The 19,552-nt window shown below is 37.7% G+C and overlaps 1 protein-coding gene across 4 annotated transcripts in view; it reads right to left on the reverse strand.

Moving 5' to 3' along the window:
• The window catches only part of VPS8 (VPS8 subunit of CORVET complex), a 270,200-nt gene that overhangs the window by 192,596 nt on the left and 58,052 nt on the right, over positions 1-19,552 (reverse strand). For all 4 annotated transcript variants that reach the window (XM_046002698.1, XM_046002699.1, XM_046002696.1 and 1 more), the window contains 5 exons: positions 16,718-16,792; positions 15,794-15,829; positions 14,381-14,471; positions 13,903-13,949; positions 12,742-12,831 (listed from right to left, as the gene is read on the reverse strand). In XM_046002698.1, coding sequence (XP_045858654.1) covers positions 12,742-12,831; positions 13,903-13,949; positions 14,381-14,471; positions 15,794-15,829; positions 16,718-16,792 — 339 coding nt within the window. The remainder of the gene's footprint in view (positions 1-12,741; positions 12,832-13,902; positions 13,950-14,380; positions 14,472-15,793; positions 15,830-16,717; positions 16,793-19,552) is intronic.

Genomic DNA, 19,552 nt, shown 5'->3' on the forward strand with positions numbered 1-19,552 from the left:
AAAAAAAAAAAAGAAAAAAGAAACAAACAAACAAACAACAACAGAAAAGAAGGTATCTAGGAAAAGGAAAAAAAAAAAAAAAACCTTGTAAGAATATCTGTTCTTCTATTCTGGCCAAAAACACCACAGAAAAAACTGTGGCCCCATACCCACTGTGATAGTTAATTTTATGAATCGAGTTAGCTGGACAACAATGTATCTAAATATTTGGTCAACATTATTCTGGTATGTCTGTAAAGCAGATTGCCCTCCCTAATGCACATCTGCTCTTCTTGGGTCTCAAGCCTGCCAGCTTTTAGGATGGAACTACATCATTGGCTCTCCTGGTCCTCAGGCTTACAAGACTTGGACTGGAACTACACGTTAGGTCTCCTGGGTCTCCAAATTGCCAACTCAAGCTCTTGGGATTACTCAGCTTCCAGAATCAAGTGAGCTAGTAGTTCCTTATCATATCTCTCTCTCTCTCTCTCCACACACACTCACACACCCATACTTTTTATGGTTGAAGCAAAAATCATAATACTGTGTGATGTGGTTCTATATGTATACAGACACAAATACAGATATAGATATATCTCCTATGGGTTCTGTTTCTAAGGAAAACCTTGACTAACACATCCACCCATGCCAGCAAAAGCTGTGTGGAAAAACCTAGATGTCCACCCTCCACAACATGTAACAAGGTACCCCAATTCTCCCTCCACTGAGCAGGATGGTATCGGAGAAGTCTAAGAAAGTGAAGACTTTCAATCCCAACAAGGCAATGACAAATCCCTTCTCCTCCCACATGGAGAGTGCTAGTGGCATTCCTGTAATAAAGCCCAATGGGGTAGTGTCAGAGGAGACTTAGAGAGAATGAGAACTTTCACCAATGCCCAATCCAGTGGTAGTGATGCTACTGTCACCATGAGTCAATGGAGGCCACATAGGGAAGAGCAATGAAGCATTCCTATCCCTAACTAGCCAGTGAAGTTTCAGAGAAGACTTAGTAAGGAGAACTCCCATTTCTGTCCAACAGTAAGGATGAGCACCCTCTAACAGGTATCAATGGAGGGGAACCTGTACTTTTACCCCCACCTACCAGTAAGGCAGGACCCCTTGTCAGAGCAGTACCAGAAGGAAGCAGCTAAAACAGAAGTTTAAATAAGATCTGGAGTCTCACAACCTAACACTCATGATGTCTAGGTTTCCAAAAGAAACCACAGATCATACCAAGAACCAAAAAGATCTCAAATTGAATTAAAAAGTGATAATCAACAGATGCCAATACTAATAAGACAGAGATGTCAGATAGTCTGACAAAGATTTTTAAAGCAGACATGATAAAACTGCTCCAATAATTATAATTACAATATTAAAACAAATAAAAATACAGTAAGTTTCATCCAGGAAATAGAAGATACAAAGAAAAACCAAATGGAAATTTTACAACTAAAAAATACAATAGCTGCATTTTTTTAAAAAACTCAAAGGATTCAACAACATAATAGATGGTTCAGAGGAAAAAATGAACTGGAAGAAATAACAAACAGAAATTTCCAATCTAAAGGAGAAAACAGGCTGAAAATAAATAAATAAATAAATTGACACCAAGGTACTTATGGGACTAGAACAAAAGACCTAACGTATCATCAGAGTCTCAGAAAAGGAAAAGATAAAGAGTAGAACTGAAGAAGTATTTGAAGACATAATGGCCAAAAACATCCCAAATTCGGCAGAAGACACAAATACACAGATTTATCCACGTATGACCATTCTAAAGGAATCCACAGATTTTTAAACTTCTGAAAATCCACAGATTTTTAAACTTCTGAAAACTAAAGACAAAGCAACAACAACAACCCAGAAATCTTCAAAGTGGCATGAAAGAGATGACAACTTAGCTCTAAGAGAAAGAAGGTGAATGACTGTATTTCTCATTAGCAACCAGGGAGGTTGGAGCGAGTGGCACAGTATTCCTCAAGTGCTCAAAGTAAGTAACTGTCAACTTAGAATCCTAAGTCCAGTGAAAGAACCTTGAAGTATGATGGGACAATCAAGACATTCTAAGATGAAGAGACTTTATTGTCAGCAAAACTACCCCGAAAGAATGGTTAATGCAAGTTTTCTAAACAGAAAGGAAACAATAAAAGAATGGACACCCTGGAACATCAGGAAAGAAGAAAGAACATAATAAGCAAAAACAAGGGTAAATGTAATAGACATTCCTTGTCTTGAACTTTCTTAAGTGTTATGATTGAAGCAAAAATTATCATCCTGTGGAATGTGGTTTTAAATGAAGAGTAGGAAGGGAATAAAACTCAGAAATAAAAAGCAGCAAACTATTGACAGATGCAACAACCTAGATGAATCACCAGAAAATTATGTTGAGTTTAAAATTTAAAAAAAAGCTAATCCCCAAAGCCTATATACTATATAATTCCATTTACATAACTTCTTGAAGTAACAAAATTATAGAAAGAGAAATAATTAATGGTTGCCAGGGCCTAAGAAGGGGATGAGGGTGGGAGGAAAGAAGGTGTGGCTGTAAAAGGGCAAAATGAGAGATCCTTATGGTGATGGAAATGTTCTGTATCTTTACTATACTAGTCAATAAACTGGTTATACAGTTGTACTATGGTTTTACAAGATGTGCCCATTGGGGAAAACCACATTAAAGGTACTTGGAATCTCTCTGTGTTATTTCTTACAACTAAATGTAAATCTACAATTATCCTAAGACAAACTTAATTTTAAAAAAAGAAAAAGGATACACATAGTTCTCAACTCACTTAAATAGAGTTAACTCATTCAAATTAATGCTTTCACTGGCTTCCTAAAGAAACCAAGTCCTTATCAATTTTGAACATTTAGAACTATAAACAAAATGAAATATTAAAGCCAAATCCATTTCTATATATTAAACCTTCCTTTCCAGTACCTAATTATGAAGAGACAAACTAGACTATCCAGTGTGTTACCCCTGGTGGCAATCTCTTAGATGCCTAAAAATAAGCTAGGTAGGATCAGTAGCTCTCCATCTCCCAAGAACAAGGACTAGGTACAGACCCAACTTTGCAGAGGATCTGTAGTCAGAGGTAGGCAGCTGACATTCCAGGACTAGTATACACCACCTTGAGCAGCTGGTGCCCAAGCTCAGATGATCACCCCACTTAGCTCACTGGGAAGGTTACTCCCACAAAAGCCCTAAAAGAAAGGAGAATGGAAAAGGACAGGTCCTTCTCTTGGAGCAAAACCTCAGTCCATCTGGTCAGACCTGGTCTATACATACCTCTCCACGGGATACTCAGAGATCAAGGGCCCACATACAAACTTCTGACCCTTCTCCATTAAGTTCAGCCTGTGCTGGTGCTGCTTGTGGCTATCTACCTGAAGTCTTTCAACACAAACACAATGAGCAATACCTGCTTTAAGAAGATTCCTCACGGTCTCAAAACCTTGCAGAACGCCTCTGAAAAATGGCTGAATTTTTGGTTTCCAACATTAAAAAAAAGAGTATTTCTCTAATCTCTTCTTCAATGCACAGTGCTATAAACTGGCCGCGGGGAACTGCTTGTTAGATATATGCATATATTTAAGATTAAAGAAGCAATAGATATGTGAATATAACACTGACCTGACAGGCAGAAAACCTAAATTTAAGCCTGGCAATTGTTTCAGTGAATAGATCATTTTATTGCATTTTTGGGGTTTTGTTTGTTTTTTAATTTGACAGAGAGAGGCAGACAGAGAAAGAGCACAAGCAGGCGGAGCAGCAGACGGAGAGGGAGAAGCAGGCTCCCCACTGAGCAAGGAAACCGACACAGGGCTCGCTATCCCAGGACTCTGGGATCATGACTTGAGCCAAAGGTAGCCACTTAACTGACTGAACCACCCAGGTGCCCTGATCATTTTCTTGCACTGTGACTATCTTACCATTCACCAACTGAAGATATATCATCTCTGGCTTACCCTCTTTTATAGGGATGATGTGACAAGAAATGAGATAGCAAATACAGATTCCTTTGCTTTTTGGAGCAATGGCATTCATTCTCATAATTTGTATTCTAGAAGTCAACCAGGCAATGAAAATTGAATTCCTTGTAGGTGATTCAGAATTTTAACAAAGCCTAGAAAATATATATGCGTGTGTGTGTGTGTGTGTGTATACAGAATAGACAGGCATTCCTAAACATACACACACAGACAGGCCAAAAGATCTATCTCCACGGGCTATCAGAGGTAGGCAGCTATATTCTAGTATTCGTATACAAACACCATGAGCAGCTATGTAGATATAACTGTCTCTCTGTATGTGTATGGATACTTTTCCTTCTTTTTTTCCAAGTATGATAACAAAACAATCTTCTAGGAAAGACCTGACTCCCCAGAACCAACATGTTAATCAAGCCTCTGGAATAAGGTGGTGTGCTAGAAACCAACACTGTTTTCCCTTCCTCAAGTCCCCTCAAGAGAGCGTGAATGAGATGAAGAAGCCTCCTATTGCTTCACTCTGCGTTCAGCTTTTAGTCTCTGTTCACTCTTGGGCATGAATTCCTAATACAAAAAATATGCCAACAGCTACTACAACCATGGCCTGGAATGACCAGCTTCTCATGGAGGGGAAAATGAAGCAGGAAGGAGAGCCTAAGAACAATTAATGTAAGGCTTTACTTTTAAGATCTTTTAAAGTGATATTATTTTTCTAATCCTAATTAGCTTGCTTCATATAATTAAAATGCCTTACATTTCTTTATACCTCTACCTTGTTTCATAAACAAACATGAGTGTAGCAAGATAAAAATATTCCAAAAAAGATGAAACTGCTTCCACAGTTAACTGGCCAGTTTCTGAGTTTAGAACACTGTTAGGAGAGACTTCTGATACCAGAGAAGCCAAAGGGACAGTTTCAAGAAGTCATTAACTGTGCTGAATGCTACAGAGGACCAGTAAGATGAGGAATCCACAATCATTCAATATGATTACTATGACTATATTAAAATGAATTAATTTCATATTTTTACTTTTTTACATATTTCAGTATCTTCCTAAAACTTATATATTACTTAGTCCTCTCTTTTTCAAAGTGAGCTACTTAACAACATACTGTCCCAGATAATCAAAGAATATAAAGTGTGCATGAAACCTAGCAGAGTACAGGTCGAAGGCTCCTTGAGCCACCCAGCCTAGATGCCTATCGTGATTCCATTTACTGGTTGTATGATGTCAAGGAAGTTATATTCAACCTTCTGTGTGTCTGTTTATACCTGTAAACATCTGTAAAATGGATATATAATTACTCAAGCATGTTATGACAATTAAATGAGATACTTGCCAGGCACACAGCACACAATAATATTAGCCAAGATTATGGACATCTGTGTTGTGTATACTAAGTTCTATTCTCAGTTCAAACCTCCCAGAGTTGGATTTAAAACATACACCCAAAGGGGCGCCTGGGTGGCTCAGTGGGTTAAGCCTCTGCCTTCAGCTCAGGTCATGATCTCAGGGTCCTGGGATCAAGCCCCGTATCGGGCTCTCTGCTTGGCAGGGAGCCTGCTTCCTCCCCTCTGGCTGCTGCTCTGCCTACTTGTAATCTCTCTCTCTCTCTCTCTCTGTAAAAAAGAAAAAAAAAAAATTAAAAAAAAAAAAAAACAAAAAACATACACCCAAGGGGTGCCTGGCTGGCTCAGTCAGTAGAGCATGTGACTCTTGATCAATGATTTGTGAGTTTAGGCCCCGCGTCAGGAGTGGGAGCCTAAGTAAAAAACACATACATATGCACAAGACAACTGTACACAACATAAATACATGTTTCAAAAAAAAAAAATCTGTCAACATATATTTCTCAAATCAAGGGCACTAAACCAGATGCTGGGAAAAAATCAGTCCCTAGACTTACAAGTTTAGCTGGGAAAGACATACTGAGTAAGTAATTTAAGTGCATGGTATTTACAAATAAATGCTCCTGACTTAATCTGGGAGTCAGAGGAAGTGACATTTAAGCTCAGACTTGAAAATAAACAGGACCTGGAAGCTAAAAGAAGTAGGAAAGAATTTTTATGCGGGGAGAACACCATGGGAAAAGGTGCTGAGTTAAGAGAGAATAGGGATGTCAAGAGACTGAAATCTCTAATATGGTAGGGACACAGAGAATGGGTGTGTGGGGGGGGATATATAATGAAGACCCTTAGAGACTGCTAGGGAATTCAGTCTTTACTCCAGGACAATGGTCTTTAAAATATCTTAAGCCCCAGAGAGTTCTCGTGCCTACCATTGATACACATTTTTTTCTCTAGAGCAAAGTGCGGGAAGGATACATACAGGAAGTGGCTATGGTACTATACCAAGAGGAGATGACAGCGACACGCACCAGGATAGTGGCAGAATGGATGGCAGGATGTAAACAGAGTAGACAAACAGTCAAGGGGCTGAATTGATAGGAACGAGTGAAAGACAAGAATCATTCAACTTGTTTTAGGTGTATGGTGGATCCATTCCCTTAAATAGGGACCATCAGCAAAGGCTTCGTGAAGGGACATTCCTGAGCTTAAGGTACTTCTAAAATAGCCAAGTAGAGATGTAAATGGGCAACTTACTACATGGATCTCAGAACTTAGAAAACAACCTAGGTTAGGTTGTTAGATAGTCTTTTGTCTTTGCAATGATTCCTAAACTTTAACTTGCTTAAGAGTCACCGCAGGGGCTGATTACAAATCGTGATCACCAATCTCAGAAAGCCTGATTCAGCAGATCTGGTAAATAATTCAAGAAAAAGCATTGTTAACCAATCCTCTCACGTGATTTTAAAAATAAATGGTCTAGACAACATCTTGAGAATACTGTTTCAGAAATAAAAAACAAGTGTATTGTGAAGAATTCTAACACTGGTTATAGAGAAGAAGAAGAAGAAGAATGAACAAAGCAAGCCAGTAAGCAGCAAGAGAGATAGAAGAAACCTGGAATGTAGGACACCAGAGAAGTCAAAGGGACAGAATGATTCAAGAAGTCATTAACTGTGTTTGACTATACTGAGGACCACTAAGAGGAAGGATAAAAGAGTCCAGTGAATTTACAGACATGGAATGAGAGAGCAGTGAGTAATGAAGACAATACCTACGAGATGTTTGGGTCTGTAAAGGACATGCAAATAAGAGGCAGCAGGCTGTTGGGGATGGCATGGGGCTAAGAAGGGATTTGTTTGTTGTTTGACTTTGTTTGGGGATGCAAAACACTTAACCAGAAAAAAAGTGAGGCTCAAGATGTATGAGAGAGAGAACACTTTAATTCCTTTTAATCCTACTAGTTATTATGCAAATATAGGTTCAAATCTTTTCTCAGATAAATAGAAGCCACAGTCTATCAAAAATACTACAAGATCCCAAAGTTATTTTCTACAGTTAAGAAAGGACAAAATGTTGATTGGTCTTTGGAAAAAAGCAAAAATACTGAGTGGTATTATATATCCTGACTCTAAGGAAAAGGTGAGGCTCCTCATCAAAGGAAAAGATGAAAATGGAGGCAGCAAGCATGAGTGCCACCTGCTGGTAAAATATAAATTCTCAGTATTCTGACGGAAATTGAAACCAGTCTTACTATAAATTTCAACTAACTGGATAAGAGGTTATCTTTCCAATGATCATTTCTTCACACTGATACAGAATATCAGATCCTCCCACCCCACAAAGAAAGTCTTTGGTGAACTGGTCTTCCTCTCTTTATTTCAAAACATTCAACAGTAGGAGGCACGTAAGTCCAAGACCTTTTACATTTTCCCTGGGTAATTTTAAACTGAAATACACCTCCTCCTAATTTCTATCCACTGATATCAGCCTTCCTTCTGCTGTAATACAGTGAATCCCATACTGAAGCCCTTCATCATCTGAAGGCAGGCATGTCTCCACTTACCTAACCATCAGATTAAACAAACCCAGTACAGCTTTTTTCAAATGCTGTTCTTTAAATCTCCCACCATCCTTGTTGTGGGATGTAGCTTAATCTGTCAATAGTCCATAAAGTATCTCAGAACTTTTATTTCCAACAGTGGTACTATTACTTACCTTCATCTGGGCCTTCCTACACTATTAGCTTATACTAAGTTTGTGGTCAACTGAAATCCTGTCCAGCGAGATCTTTTTTTTTTTTTTCTTCCATTTTATTTATTTTTTTCAGCGTAACAGTATTCATTCTTTTTGCACAACACCCAGTGCTCCATGCAAAACGTGCCCTCCCCATTACCAGATCATTCTGAATCTTGATTCTTAGTGCCACCTAAATTTCTCAGGCCACTCACTAAATCTTCATCCAAATCAATTATAAAAAATGGGATAAGAAAGAGCCCCGAAATGCAATTAATACTAAGCCACCAAAGAATACTCTTTTGGGTAGGGATGTTTATCTAGCTGAAAATCTATTTACTATTTACCAATCTATTTACTACTCAGTAATCTATTTCAGCCATTAGGATAATGGAAAATTTAGACAACTGCCTGAATGAAATCAAGGTATCATGTAATAGGCATTCCATGAATATACTGCCCTCATATTCCTTTCAAAAAGGTAATTTATAAGCTTAACGTGGTCATTTTCAAGTGAACTCATGTAAAATGTTCATAAACCATACTGGAGTTATCAGTGCATACTTTTCTAAGTCCTCTTCCTTTTAAAAAAGATCTACTTTAAGAATCAACCTATTTAATGATTTCATGACCAACTATTTAAGACTAAACTCATAAAATGGCAGACTTGTGGCCAACCATACATAATATTTCACTCATCCTAATGGGCTGAAGATCACCTTTTCCAGAATAAAATTGTCCTCCTGAGTGAAATAAATTGTGTCTATTCTGCTTAGGCATCCATGCTTAATTGAACATGCTTTATTTAAAAACGAATCCAAAGTTACTTAAAAACTATGAATAGCAACACAGATTGTTCAAACAGTATCTGGGTTATAATTCCACTGGGTTTTGAGATTTAAACAATCATTATGCAATGAACTATATGTCACATTTGCTGGGCTTCAGCTTTTCCTTTAATATATTTTAACTAGGCTTTTCCAATCTAAAGACCATTCTCTCTGCTCATGAAACTGGAGGGAAAATAAGAAGCGCCATTCTTTAGTACAGTATAGCAATCCAGACGTGTACTCTGAAGCCCAACTTCCTGGATTCTAATCCCAGCTCTATCACTTATGAACTGCGTGACCTGGAACAGGTTACTTAATCTCTCTGTCCCTCAGTCTCATCTGTAAATGTGAATAATAACAGTACCCACCTTACAGAGTTATGGAAGAATTAAATGGAAGCATTAAATGAGTTTAATGCTCACAAAGTGAGCATTAAGTGGGTTCGATGTTTGCTGTAATTCTCATTCTTGGTCACCTGTTAACATCAGTCACCCTTTCTCATGGGTCCTTTCCCTACACTTGCTCTGAAAAAAACAACTATGTAAAACAACAGTTAGTTAGGAGCTGGGCTCTGAAACCAGAAAGGCCTAGACTGGAATACTGACCTCACCACTTACTAGCATTGCTACCCTGGAAAATCACCTAACTTCTCCCAGCTCAACTTCCCTCAACTATGCAGTGGGGATTAAAAACAGCATCCATCTTCATGGAGTTGTTGTGAGAACTAAATAAAAATTATTTAAAAACAACAACAACAACTTTACATAGTACTTGGCATGTAGTAGATACTCAGTGAATCTTGGTCAAAATCCCTTTTTGGTAGCCCTCAGCATTTTGGTAGGCACAACCCAGGGACTAGTTTCCTTTCTTATAGGTTCATGACGCCTTTGACATATATCTTTGATTATCTGCCTCTCTCCATCTTTCATAGCTGATCTGTGCTTTGTAGACAGATACTTCTCTCAACATTCCTCTCCATTTCCTTTCTCTTTGAATTTTTGTGGTTATTATGTCAAAATTTAAGAATTTCCTGTTCTTTGTGAACCCATTTGTTTTTTGAAGCCTATAACCATGAGATTGTGCCCATATTTTTCTTCTGAAACATGTGCTTTCTAAAATATAAGATTCCCTACTTGTGATCTCTCTCTCTCTGTCAAATAAATAAAAAAAATCTTTAAAAAGGGGGGGGGGGGGCGCCTGGGTGGCTCAGTGGATTAAGCCTCTGCCTTCAGCTCAGGTCATGCTCTCAGGGTCCTGGGATCGAACCCAGCATGGGGCTCTCTGCTTGGCGGGGAGCCTACTTCCTCCTGTCTCTCTACCTGCCTCTCTGCCTACTTGTGATCTCTCTCTCTCTGTCAAATAAATAAATAAAATCTTTTAAAAAAAATAAAATATAAGATTCAAGCTGAGCTTATTTCTCAACATTATTACAATCTTTTAAATAAAGTGGTTATTTTTTTTCCCTTCAAGAGTCTATCCATTCTATTTCCCCAATCACTGGTAAAAAGTAAACCCAGAATAATGGTTCCTACCACTGTTTCTTTTACCTTCTAGAAGACTTAATAGCTACTCAAAAATTACAGCAGATCTCTTTCAGCAGAATGAAACTTCCAGTGTACATCTAAAGAACACATCCCCATTATAGTGTGTTTCTCTGTAAATTTTTTTTTGCTTTTATTTTTTTCAGCATAACAGTATTCGTTGTTTTTGCACAACACCCAGTGCTCCATGCAATATGTGCCCTCCCTATTACCCACCACCTGGTTCCCCCAACCTCCCACCCCCTGCCCCTTCAAAACCCTGAGGTTGTTTTTCAGAGTCCATAGTCTCTTATGGTTCGCCTCCCCTTCCAATTTTTTTTTTTTAAGATTTTATTTATTTATTTGACAGAGAGAGATCACAAGTAGGCAGAGAGGCAGGCAGAGAGAGAGACGGGGAAGCAGGCTTCCTGCCGAGCAGAGAGCCCGATGCGGGGCTCCATCCCAGGACCCTGAGATCATGACCTGAGCCGAAGGCAGAGGTTTAACCCACTGAGCCACCCAGGTGCCCCCCAATTTTTTTTTTTAATAAACATATAATGTATTTTTATCCCCAGGGGTACAGGTCTGTGAATCTCCAGGTTTACACACTTCACAGCACTCACGATAGCACATACCCTCCCCAATGTCCATAACCCCCTCCCCCTCTCCCAACCCCACCTCCCCCCAGCAACCCCCAGTTTGTTTTGTGAGATTAAGAGTCATTTATGGTGTCTCTGTAAATTTTATAATCTGTACTAGTAACAATCATCTATAGTTCCTGTCATGCACGATTCTTTTGCATTTCTCCACCAGAACATCACCTTTTTTTCCTTTCTTCTTTTACAGCTCTCTGCCACATCCTTCCCCAGCACAGTGGTTTCTGTATCACACATATACCCACACCCCTCATTAGTCCCTCCAAGCGTTCCCTATTAGAGGTCTTTTCCAAAAAGCACACCTTTCAATGGCCAGAGTTCTTTCATAAATACCATCCCATCATTTCTTGGTAACAGACATCCCCTTGTTAAAATACTGCATTCTATATATACTGCAATGATATACAAATTTATTTATATACAAGGTATTATTGCCAAATAGTAGTGTTCCTGAGTGCTTTCTTTCTGCTATGTCTTCCTCCTATGTTATCTGATTTCATAATTTCATTGGGGCTTATTCCTCTACTTTACTGATAAATCTAATGAGCCTACAACCAAACTAATAAAAGTTACTCTGCCAGAAGCCTACCACTGGGGCATTAAAGAGCACAGATTAGGAAACCAAATCCTTCGCTCATACCCTCCAGCTCTTAACTGCACTATCTATCCTTGTCGTCCAAAGTTACTAGCATTGAATGAAGATATGGAAATATCTAAGCGGTGCCTGCTCTTCAGAACGTCAAAACTCCTAGATTTCTTCTAAGTATTTCCATTAATGTACACAAACATTCTTTTGACTGGATTGCAAACTTTAAGATAGCAAGGACCATGTCTATTTTACACACTATACGCCCAGTGCCAGGGCCATACTTTGCCATATGGACCAAGTCCTGCCCACAGCCTGTCTCTGAACGTCTCATAGCTAAGAACGGTTTTTAAATTTTTTAAGCGCTGCTCAAAAAAAAAAAGAAAGAAAGAAAACAAAGAGGAATATGTGACAGAGACCATATGGCCCCTTCACAAAGCCTAAATTTTCCCATCTGGCCCTTTTTAGAAAATGTTTGTTGACCCTTCAATTTTTGTTAAAAGTGAAGGTAAGGAAGGGAGAGGTGAGGGAGCTCAAAAATGGAAAAGGACAAGCAGAGATTTGCAATAAATATAACTGGAGATCACTACCAACAGTACAAATCACATAATAAGAGTTGTACAGGTCTTTAAATTGTTCCTTGCCTCCCATTTTCATGGAGTTCCAAGAGAAACTGAGGATCTTTCATTAGCATATTTTAGAGATCTTTTTTGGGGGGGGGGGAACCAATCTGTTTTTGAATCACAGGTGCTCCTAGAACTAAATTTAAACGTTGGTAGTAGACCTCTTCTCCAACCAGCCTAGTTGACAGAAATGTTAGTCATCAGCAAAGTGGCAGCCACTTTAGTAAGGTGTCAGTTCACGGGTCTGCACCCTCACAGACACATCTTTCCTGCCACAGAGACTAAGTAGCTGATGTGACCTGTACTTCAAAATGTCATCATTTAGAATGCTGCAAAAGCCCTGAGATAAAGTTCTGAATGCTGAAAAATGTTCAACCAAAACATGAAAATTCCATTCTCAAGTATCATAAAGGAGCAGTATTAGACCGATTCACAGCAGTCTCTCTCAGAAGCACGTACAAAAGTGTACCTGGAAATGCTGCTCCATCACTTGGATTTTTCCTTGGTCTGGACACTTCTTCAGAGCTCGATCTGCATAGTGGAAGAGGATTTCTACCATCTGTAAGGAAAATAGCCTTGTATAGAAAATCAAAACATATCTCTAATATTTTTCAATATTAATATGTGTGGATCTTCCTAAATAATACAGAATCAAGCTATATTAAAAATATCATTTAAAATGTTAGTGTCTTTATTTCCCATTATTTTTAACCCCAGACTATTAATTTTTTTCAGGCTTGGGAAACTACTAATTTGCTAAACTCCAGGTTCTGGACCTCAGTGGTAGCTCTGTTGCTCAGGAAATGAAAAACTGAAGTCCAGCTCTTCAGAAGTGCTCTGCTGTAGGTCTCTCTCTCAAGAACACGGAATATTATTTTTACCAATGCATTTGTACAATTAAAAAAAAAGAGGAAGGACTATGCAGTAAACAGATTCAACCAAGTCGAGATTGGGGAAATAAAGCCAACATTAAGTATTAACATTAACAATTTAATGCTAATTAATAATAATAAAACATTAGCCCTCTCTGCTACCTCAGGCAACACAAACACACATGTAGTATTTCTATTTCTCATAATCACCCGTTTATGAAAACTAACTCAAGTTGACTTTCTATGGGCTATAATTAGGCTCAGAAATAATCCAGATCCTTGGCTTTCTCCCTCCTCTTTTCTGCTGTCTTTTGGCTATTTTACAATTTTATCATCTTCATGAGAGTAAGCAAGAAAAAGAAGGAAAGGTGATAAGAAGAAAGTTTAAAACCATTCAGGACGATTCCAGGGAATTATAATCTGACTTGTTTTTTTATATATTCTCTCTTTGACTGTAGCCATCTACCTAATTATGCCCCCAAATTATTTTTTTTTTTTTAAAGATTTTATTTATTTATTTGACAGAGAGAGATCACAAGTAGGCAGAGAGGCAGGCAGAGAGAGAGGAGGAAGCAGGCTCCCTGCGGAGCAGAGAGCCCGATGCGGGGCTCGATCCCAGGACTCTGAGATCATGACCTGAGCCGAAGGCAGCGGCTTAATCCACTGAGCCACCCAGGCGCCCCTGCCCCCAAATTATTAACTGATACCAAAAGCGAATCTGTACTGTACCCTAGCGAAGGCCCTATTAAAATACTCACCCGATCAGCAACAACAGCCTTACGCTTACTGGCATCTCCTGATAATCCTGCAGAAAAGCAAAATCCAGCATAAAAACAAAGTCCACATCTTCGGGACTGAAACTGTTACAGTCTTTTATTTACAACCTGTGCTCACAACAGACATAATTTTAACAAGCCTAGGTATCAAAATGTTGACTAATCTGCCATAACAAGAGCATCTCCCATCTACTGGACCACATAACATATCAACGTACTTCCTTTTTATTTCAACAGTGAATTTTCCTTATAAAATAATTTAAAAAGCAACATTAAAGCTCTATATCCTGTATTTGTCATTAACCTTTCTCACTGGAAGTCTGTTAGGTTTGACACATCTTGTTCATAAAATATTTGAACATTAAGCTAAAAAGTATTCTGTGAGTAATTATTATTATTATTAGTATTCATTCTCTCTACTCTAAATAATGTATACTATACTGGTATTCTGTTAACTTACCCACTACAGCTTTCGCTTTTCCTTCATGGAAAGACCATGCAAGAGCCAAGGCTTCTGTAAGACAATCTTGTTTGAGGAGATGATCCACTCTCTAAAATGAATAAATGAGAAAAGATAGACTCCTCTGTTTAATCAACTACTAGTTGGAATTCCTATTCTACCTAATAAATTTTCAGAAGTTTTTGCTTAACAGCTAAAATCATTCCAATAACCATTTGACTATCTTCTTTTTTTCTTTTTTAAAGATTTTATATTTTATTTGAGAGACAGACAGAGAGAGAGAGAACACATGCCCCACAAGCAGGGTGGGGAGTGGGAGACAGGGTATTCCAAGCGGACTCCACACTGAGCACAGAGCCCATCGCAGGGCTCTATCCAGGACACTGAGATCATGACCTCAGCCAAAACCAAGAGACAGACAGCCAACCAAATGATCCACCCATGCACCCTTGTGACTACCGTATTCCTAAGAAAAATAATTTCTTAAAGCACTATATAGTACAGTAACTGTTCGGACTAAAACAGCCAGCCACAAGGCCTAAAGATGAAAAGAGGAAAAAGCTGGAATGTCACTGTTAACAAAAATGGCTAGTTGTTTATCACAACACCCATTCACTCCCTCCTCTTTAGTAACAAATCCCATGTATACCTGAGACAGCAATACACCAGCTTAAAGACATTTCTAAGACCTCCCTGTAGCCACTCGGGGCCATGTCACTAAGTACTGGCCAATGACAGGTAAGTGGAAGTATTGTCTGTACTTTCTGGGATACGATCTTAAAAGGTGGGGGCCAGCCCTGTCTTCCCTGTCCTCCTGCCTGGAATGTGGACTTAATAGCTAGAGCTCCATCAGCCATACTCGAACATAAAATGAACTAGAGACAAGAATTCACACATAAGGTTGGGGGAACAGGATAGTTTACTAAAGACCATAGAGTCGCCACACTAGCCACAGACTCCCTACCTCCAGATTGTTTTTACATAAGAGAGAAATCTTGGGGGCGCCTGGGTGGCTCGGTTAAAGCCTCTGCCTTTGGCTCGGGTCATGATCTTGGGGTCCTGGGATCGAGCCCCATGTTGGGCTCTCTGCTCAGCAGGAAACCTGCTTCCTCCTCTCTCTCTGTGTCTCTGCCTACTTGTGATCTCTGTCTGTCAAATAAATAAAATCTTTAAAAAGAGAGAAATCTTGTTGAAGCCACTGTTATTTTAAATTTTCTAATATACGTAGCTAAAATGCAATGCTCATTTAGAGCCAGTTTTGTCAAATCAAGTTCCTAACAGTTACAGTGATTCTTATGTACACTTCTGAAATTAAAAAGTACAAATCCAAATAATCTTTCCCAGCAAAGTCAAAACAAATGTTAAGATACTATCAATTCACAGCCCTAACATGTAAAGTTACTTCAAACTCACCTCTCTCCAGCTTCTCAGCATCATCACATAAACAGACTGGAAAATAAAGAAACCATAATTAAATGATCATCTTTAACAGCCTTGTTTGGGAGACACATTTGTCCCAGTCCCACATCTCATTTTACATCTAAGGAAAAATACTTCATACTACAGTGAGAGGTATCTACTAAAGGATTTTTAAGGGCCCACATTAAAGAGTAAATTAAACATTTAACAGTCACTAAGTCTATCATCCAAGGAGTTAATTCCACAGGAAAGGAACAAAGAATGCCCAAATCCCTGTACTAACTTGATAATATTTTGAATTGTAACAATGAAGAAATATTTCTCTAAGTTAAAAAGAAAAAAAAGCAAGGAACAAACTGATATACAAAAAACTCATATTCCAATGACTCTAGTCTAAGTCAAACAACTCAATGCATTTTAATATACCCTAACCTGATGATCTAAGCTAAATGGCATCCTAATTATATGACAAATACACATGATAAGGTATCTTCCTGGTCATGAAAACATTAATGTGAAAATTATGAAAGTATATCCTTGAATCAAGAAAATAAGCATCCTATGATAACCTAAATGAAAGTAAAAATATGTCTAAAAGTAGAGAAAATAAGCTAAATATCACAACTATATAACCCCTGAAAAGACAGCCTGCCTGGCTTAGTCAGTTGGAGCACGAGACTCTTGATCTTGGGGTGTGAGTTCAAGGCCTGCACTGGCTGTAGAGCTTACTTGTAAGAAAAAAAAATCCCCTTAAAAAAATATTAAATATAATATATATATATATATCTCCCCTAAAAGTTTTAGATTACTGCTATCAATATTCACTTTACAATGCACAGCTCTCTTTACCAGAAACCTCCTTTAGCCCCAACTATCCTGACACAAACAAATGCCAAGTTACAGAGCAGAGGAGCTTACTTTTGTCCCCAAATAAAAGATCTGGCCACCATAGCTACTGATGGATTGATAACAAGCCTTCTCTCCAACCAAAGCCTATAAAAAAAAAAGGGGGGGTAAAAATCACATGCATTAGAAGTCTCATTAAGTTTTAAAGAATGTCAAGTACACAGACTAAAATTTTAGGTCAACATAGTTTTATTCCATAAATTAGTGGGGAAAAAATGTCAGTCAAGTGCCAGTCTGTCAGGAAGTAGCAGAAAAGACAAAGTGCAAAAAGTTAATTCCCTGCTTACATATGGTCATTTTACTTTTCAGAATAACAGAGACATGGGAGGAATATGCCAACTTTCGAAATCTAAAGGGAAACTGTTGCAACCTTCCCATTACTGGAAGAGAGACATTCACTGAAGAACACAGCTGTTTGAAAATGGTACCTCTAAGCTCTTTAAAATCAACATCAACCTAAAACACGAGGAGAAACACAAGAAGACAAAGCAGCATAACATATGAGAGTCAGCCTAGCCCAGCTAAGGAGAAACAAAACCTATTATGTGATAAATCTGGATTGTAAATTTTGACTCTGTTACTGAAGGTATGACCCTACTCTAAACAACTTTCAAACTTCTGACATTCAGTTATCCCATCTTTGAAAAAAACCTGCAGTTTCTGTGGAATTTAACTACGTTAATATTTGTAAATGTCCCCAAGTATATAAATGGTCAATAACTGATAACCACAATAACTGGTAACTTTTCACTATGAAATTTAAAAATGTATACAAAGGTGGGGAGAATATACAATGAACACTCTGCAGCCATTAATCAGCCTCATCAATTACAAGATCATCTCCAATCTTGCCTCACCTGTACTCCCACGGACTACCCTATACACAGTATAATTCTGAGATGATTCTCAGATTTTGAGTATTTATAAAAATTCAGTATATGCATAATAAATCAGTCCTTTTTAACATAATCACAACTGCATTAGTCTACTTTTCAAAATTAATATGAAATAAAAATAAAATAAATAAAAATCCTCAATATGAAATATGCAGTGTTTGGACTGCAAATGGTCTCATAAATGTCAAATATTGTTGAGGTTTTTGTTATTTTGTTTTTGCTTTTTCTACATTTCCTATGTCTAAATCAAGATCCAACCATGGGTCACATATTGGAGCTGGCTGATAGGTCTCTTAACACTCTTTTAAGTTTACCCATCTCACTCCTTTATTTTCCTTGAAATTTACTGTTGAGAAACTGGATACTTTTTTCATAGTTTCCTACTATCTAGATTTTGCTAACTGCATCCACATGGAATCTTTTAACATGTTCCTCCACCTTCCATATTTTCTCTAGAAAAAGCCTGATCAAAATCAGGGTCCTTTGCTTTGATTTTGGTTCGTTTTTTCAGCAATATTAAGTATGATGTTAGCTATAAGATTTTTATAGATGTCCTTGTTTATATGACTGAAAAAATTCCTTTTTATTCCTAATTTGTTGAGTTTCCTCAGGGATGGATATTGAACTCTACCAAATACTTCTTGTTTGTCTTTTGAGATGATAATTACAGCTCTTCTTTAATAATCAACTAATATGGTAAATTATACAGATTCTGAATGCTAAACCAACCTGGCATGCCTTGGAAAAACAGCATGTGATCATAATCTATTACTTTTTATATACTGTTGTTTTCTATTTGCTAATATTTTAAGTATTTTTGTTTTTATGCTTATGAGAACATTAGTCTATAGTGTTTTTTACTGTAGTATCTTTGTCTGATTTTATTATCAGAGTTAATCTAGTCTTATAAAAAGTTATGTGGGGGCACCTGGGTGGCTCAGTGGGTTAAAGCCTCTGCCTTCAGCTCAGGTCATGATCCCAGGGTCCTGGGATCGAGCCCCACATTGGGCTCTCTGCTCAGCAGAGAGCCTGCTTCCCCATCTCTCTCTCTGCTTGCCTCTCTGCCTCCTTGTGATCTCTGTCAAATAAATAAATAAAATCTTTTAAAAACCAAAAAAAGTTAATGTGGTCCCTTTTTGAAAAAATTTTTGTCTATAACCGTTAAATTTTTTTCCCCCTTACATAACAGACTTCATTAATAGAGGCCTGCAGCTTTCCTACAGAAAAATCAATCTATTTCTGTAACTGCTGCACAGTCACTTAGATTCTCTATTACTTGTTGAGTCAGCTTTGGTAATTTGTGTATTCCAAGGAATTTTTCCATTTCATCTAAAGTTGTTGAATTTATTGGCATAAAGTTATGCACATCTTTTAACATCTACAGACTCCCTAGTGAGGACACCACTCCCATTCCTGATACTGGTAATTGTGTCTTCTCTTTTTCTTGATTAATGTCGTTAGAGGTTTACCAATTTTATTTCTCTTTCAAAGAACCGGCTTTTGATTTATTTGATTTCTTTGATTTTCTCTGTCTGTCCATTTTCTATTTAATTTATTTTTGTTCACCTTTTTATTTTTCCTTCAATCTACTTTAATTTTGCTCTTTTTCTATTTCCTTAATTAAGACAAAAGGGCATTGATTTGAGATCTTCTTCTTTTCTAATGTAAGTATTTAATGCTGTGAGTTATCCTTAAAAAACTGATTTAACTGTAGACTACATATTTTGGTATGTTGTATTTTCATTCAGTTTAGAATATATTCCAATTTCCTCTGAGACGTTTTCTTTGACTCATTGGTTATTCATAAAACAGTTGTTCAATTTCCAAATATTTGGGTTTTTTCCAGATCTACCCTGATGATTCCTTGAACAATTTATGGAAGTTTGTTTTACAGCCTAGCATATAACCTACATTGGTGCACATACCACACACTCTTGAACAAAGTTTGTAA

Source organism: Meles meles, chromosome 4 (assembly GCF_922984935.1).
Source record: "Meles meles chromosome 4, mMelMel3.1 paternal haplotype, whole genome shotgun sequence".
NCBI lineage: Eukaryota > Metazoa > Chordata > Mammalia > Carnivora > Mustelidae > Meles > Meles meles.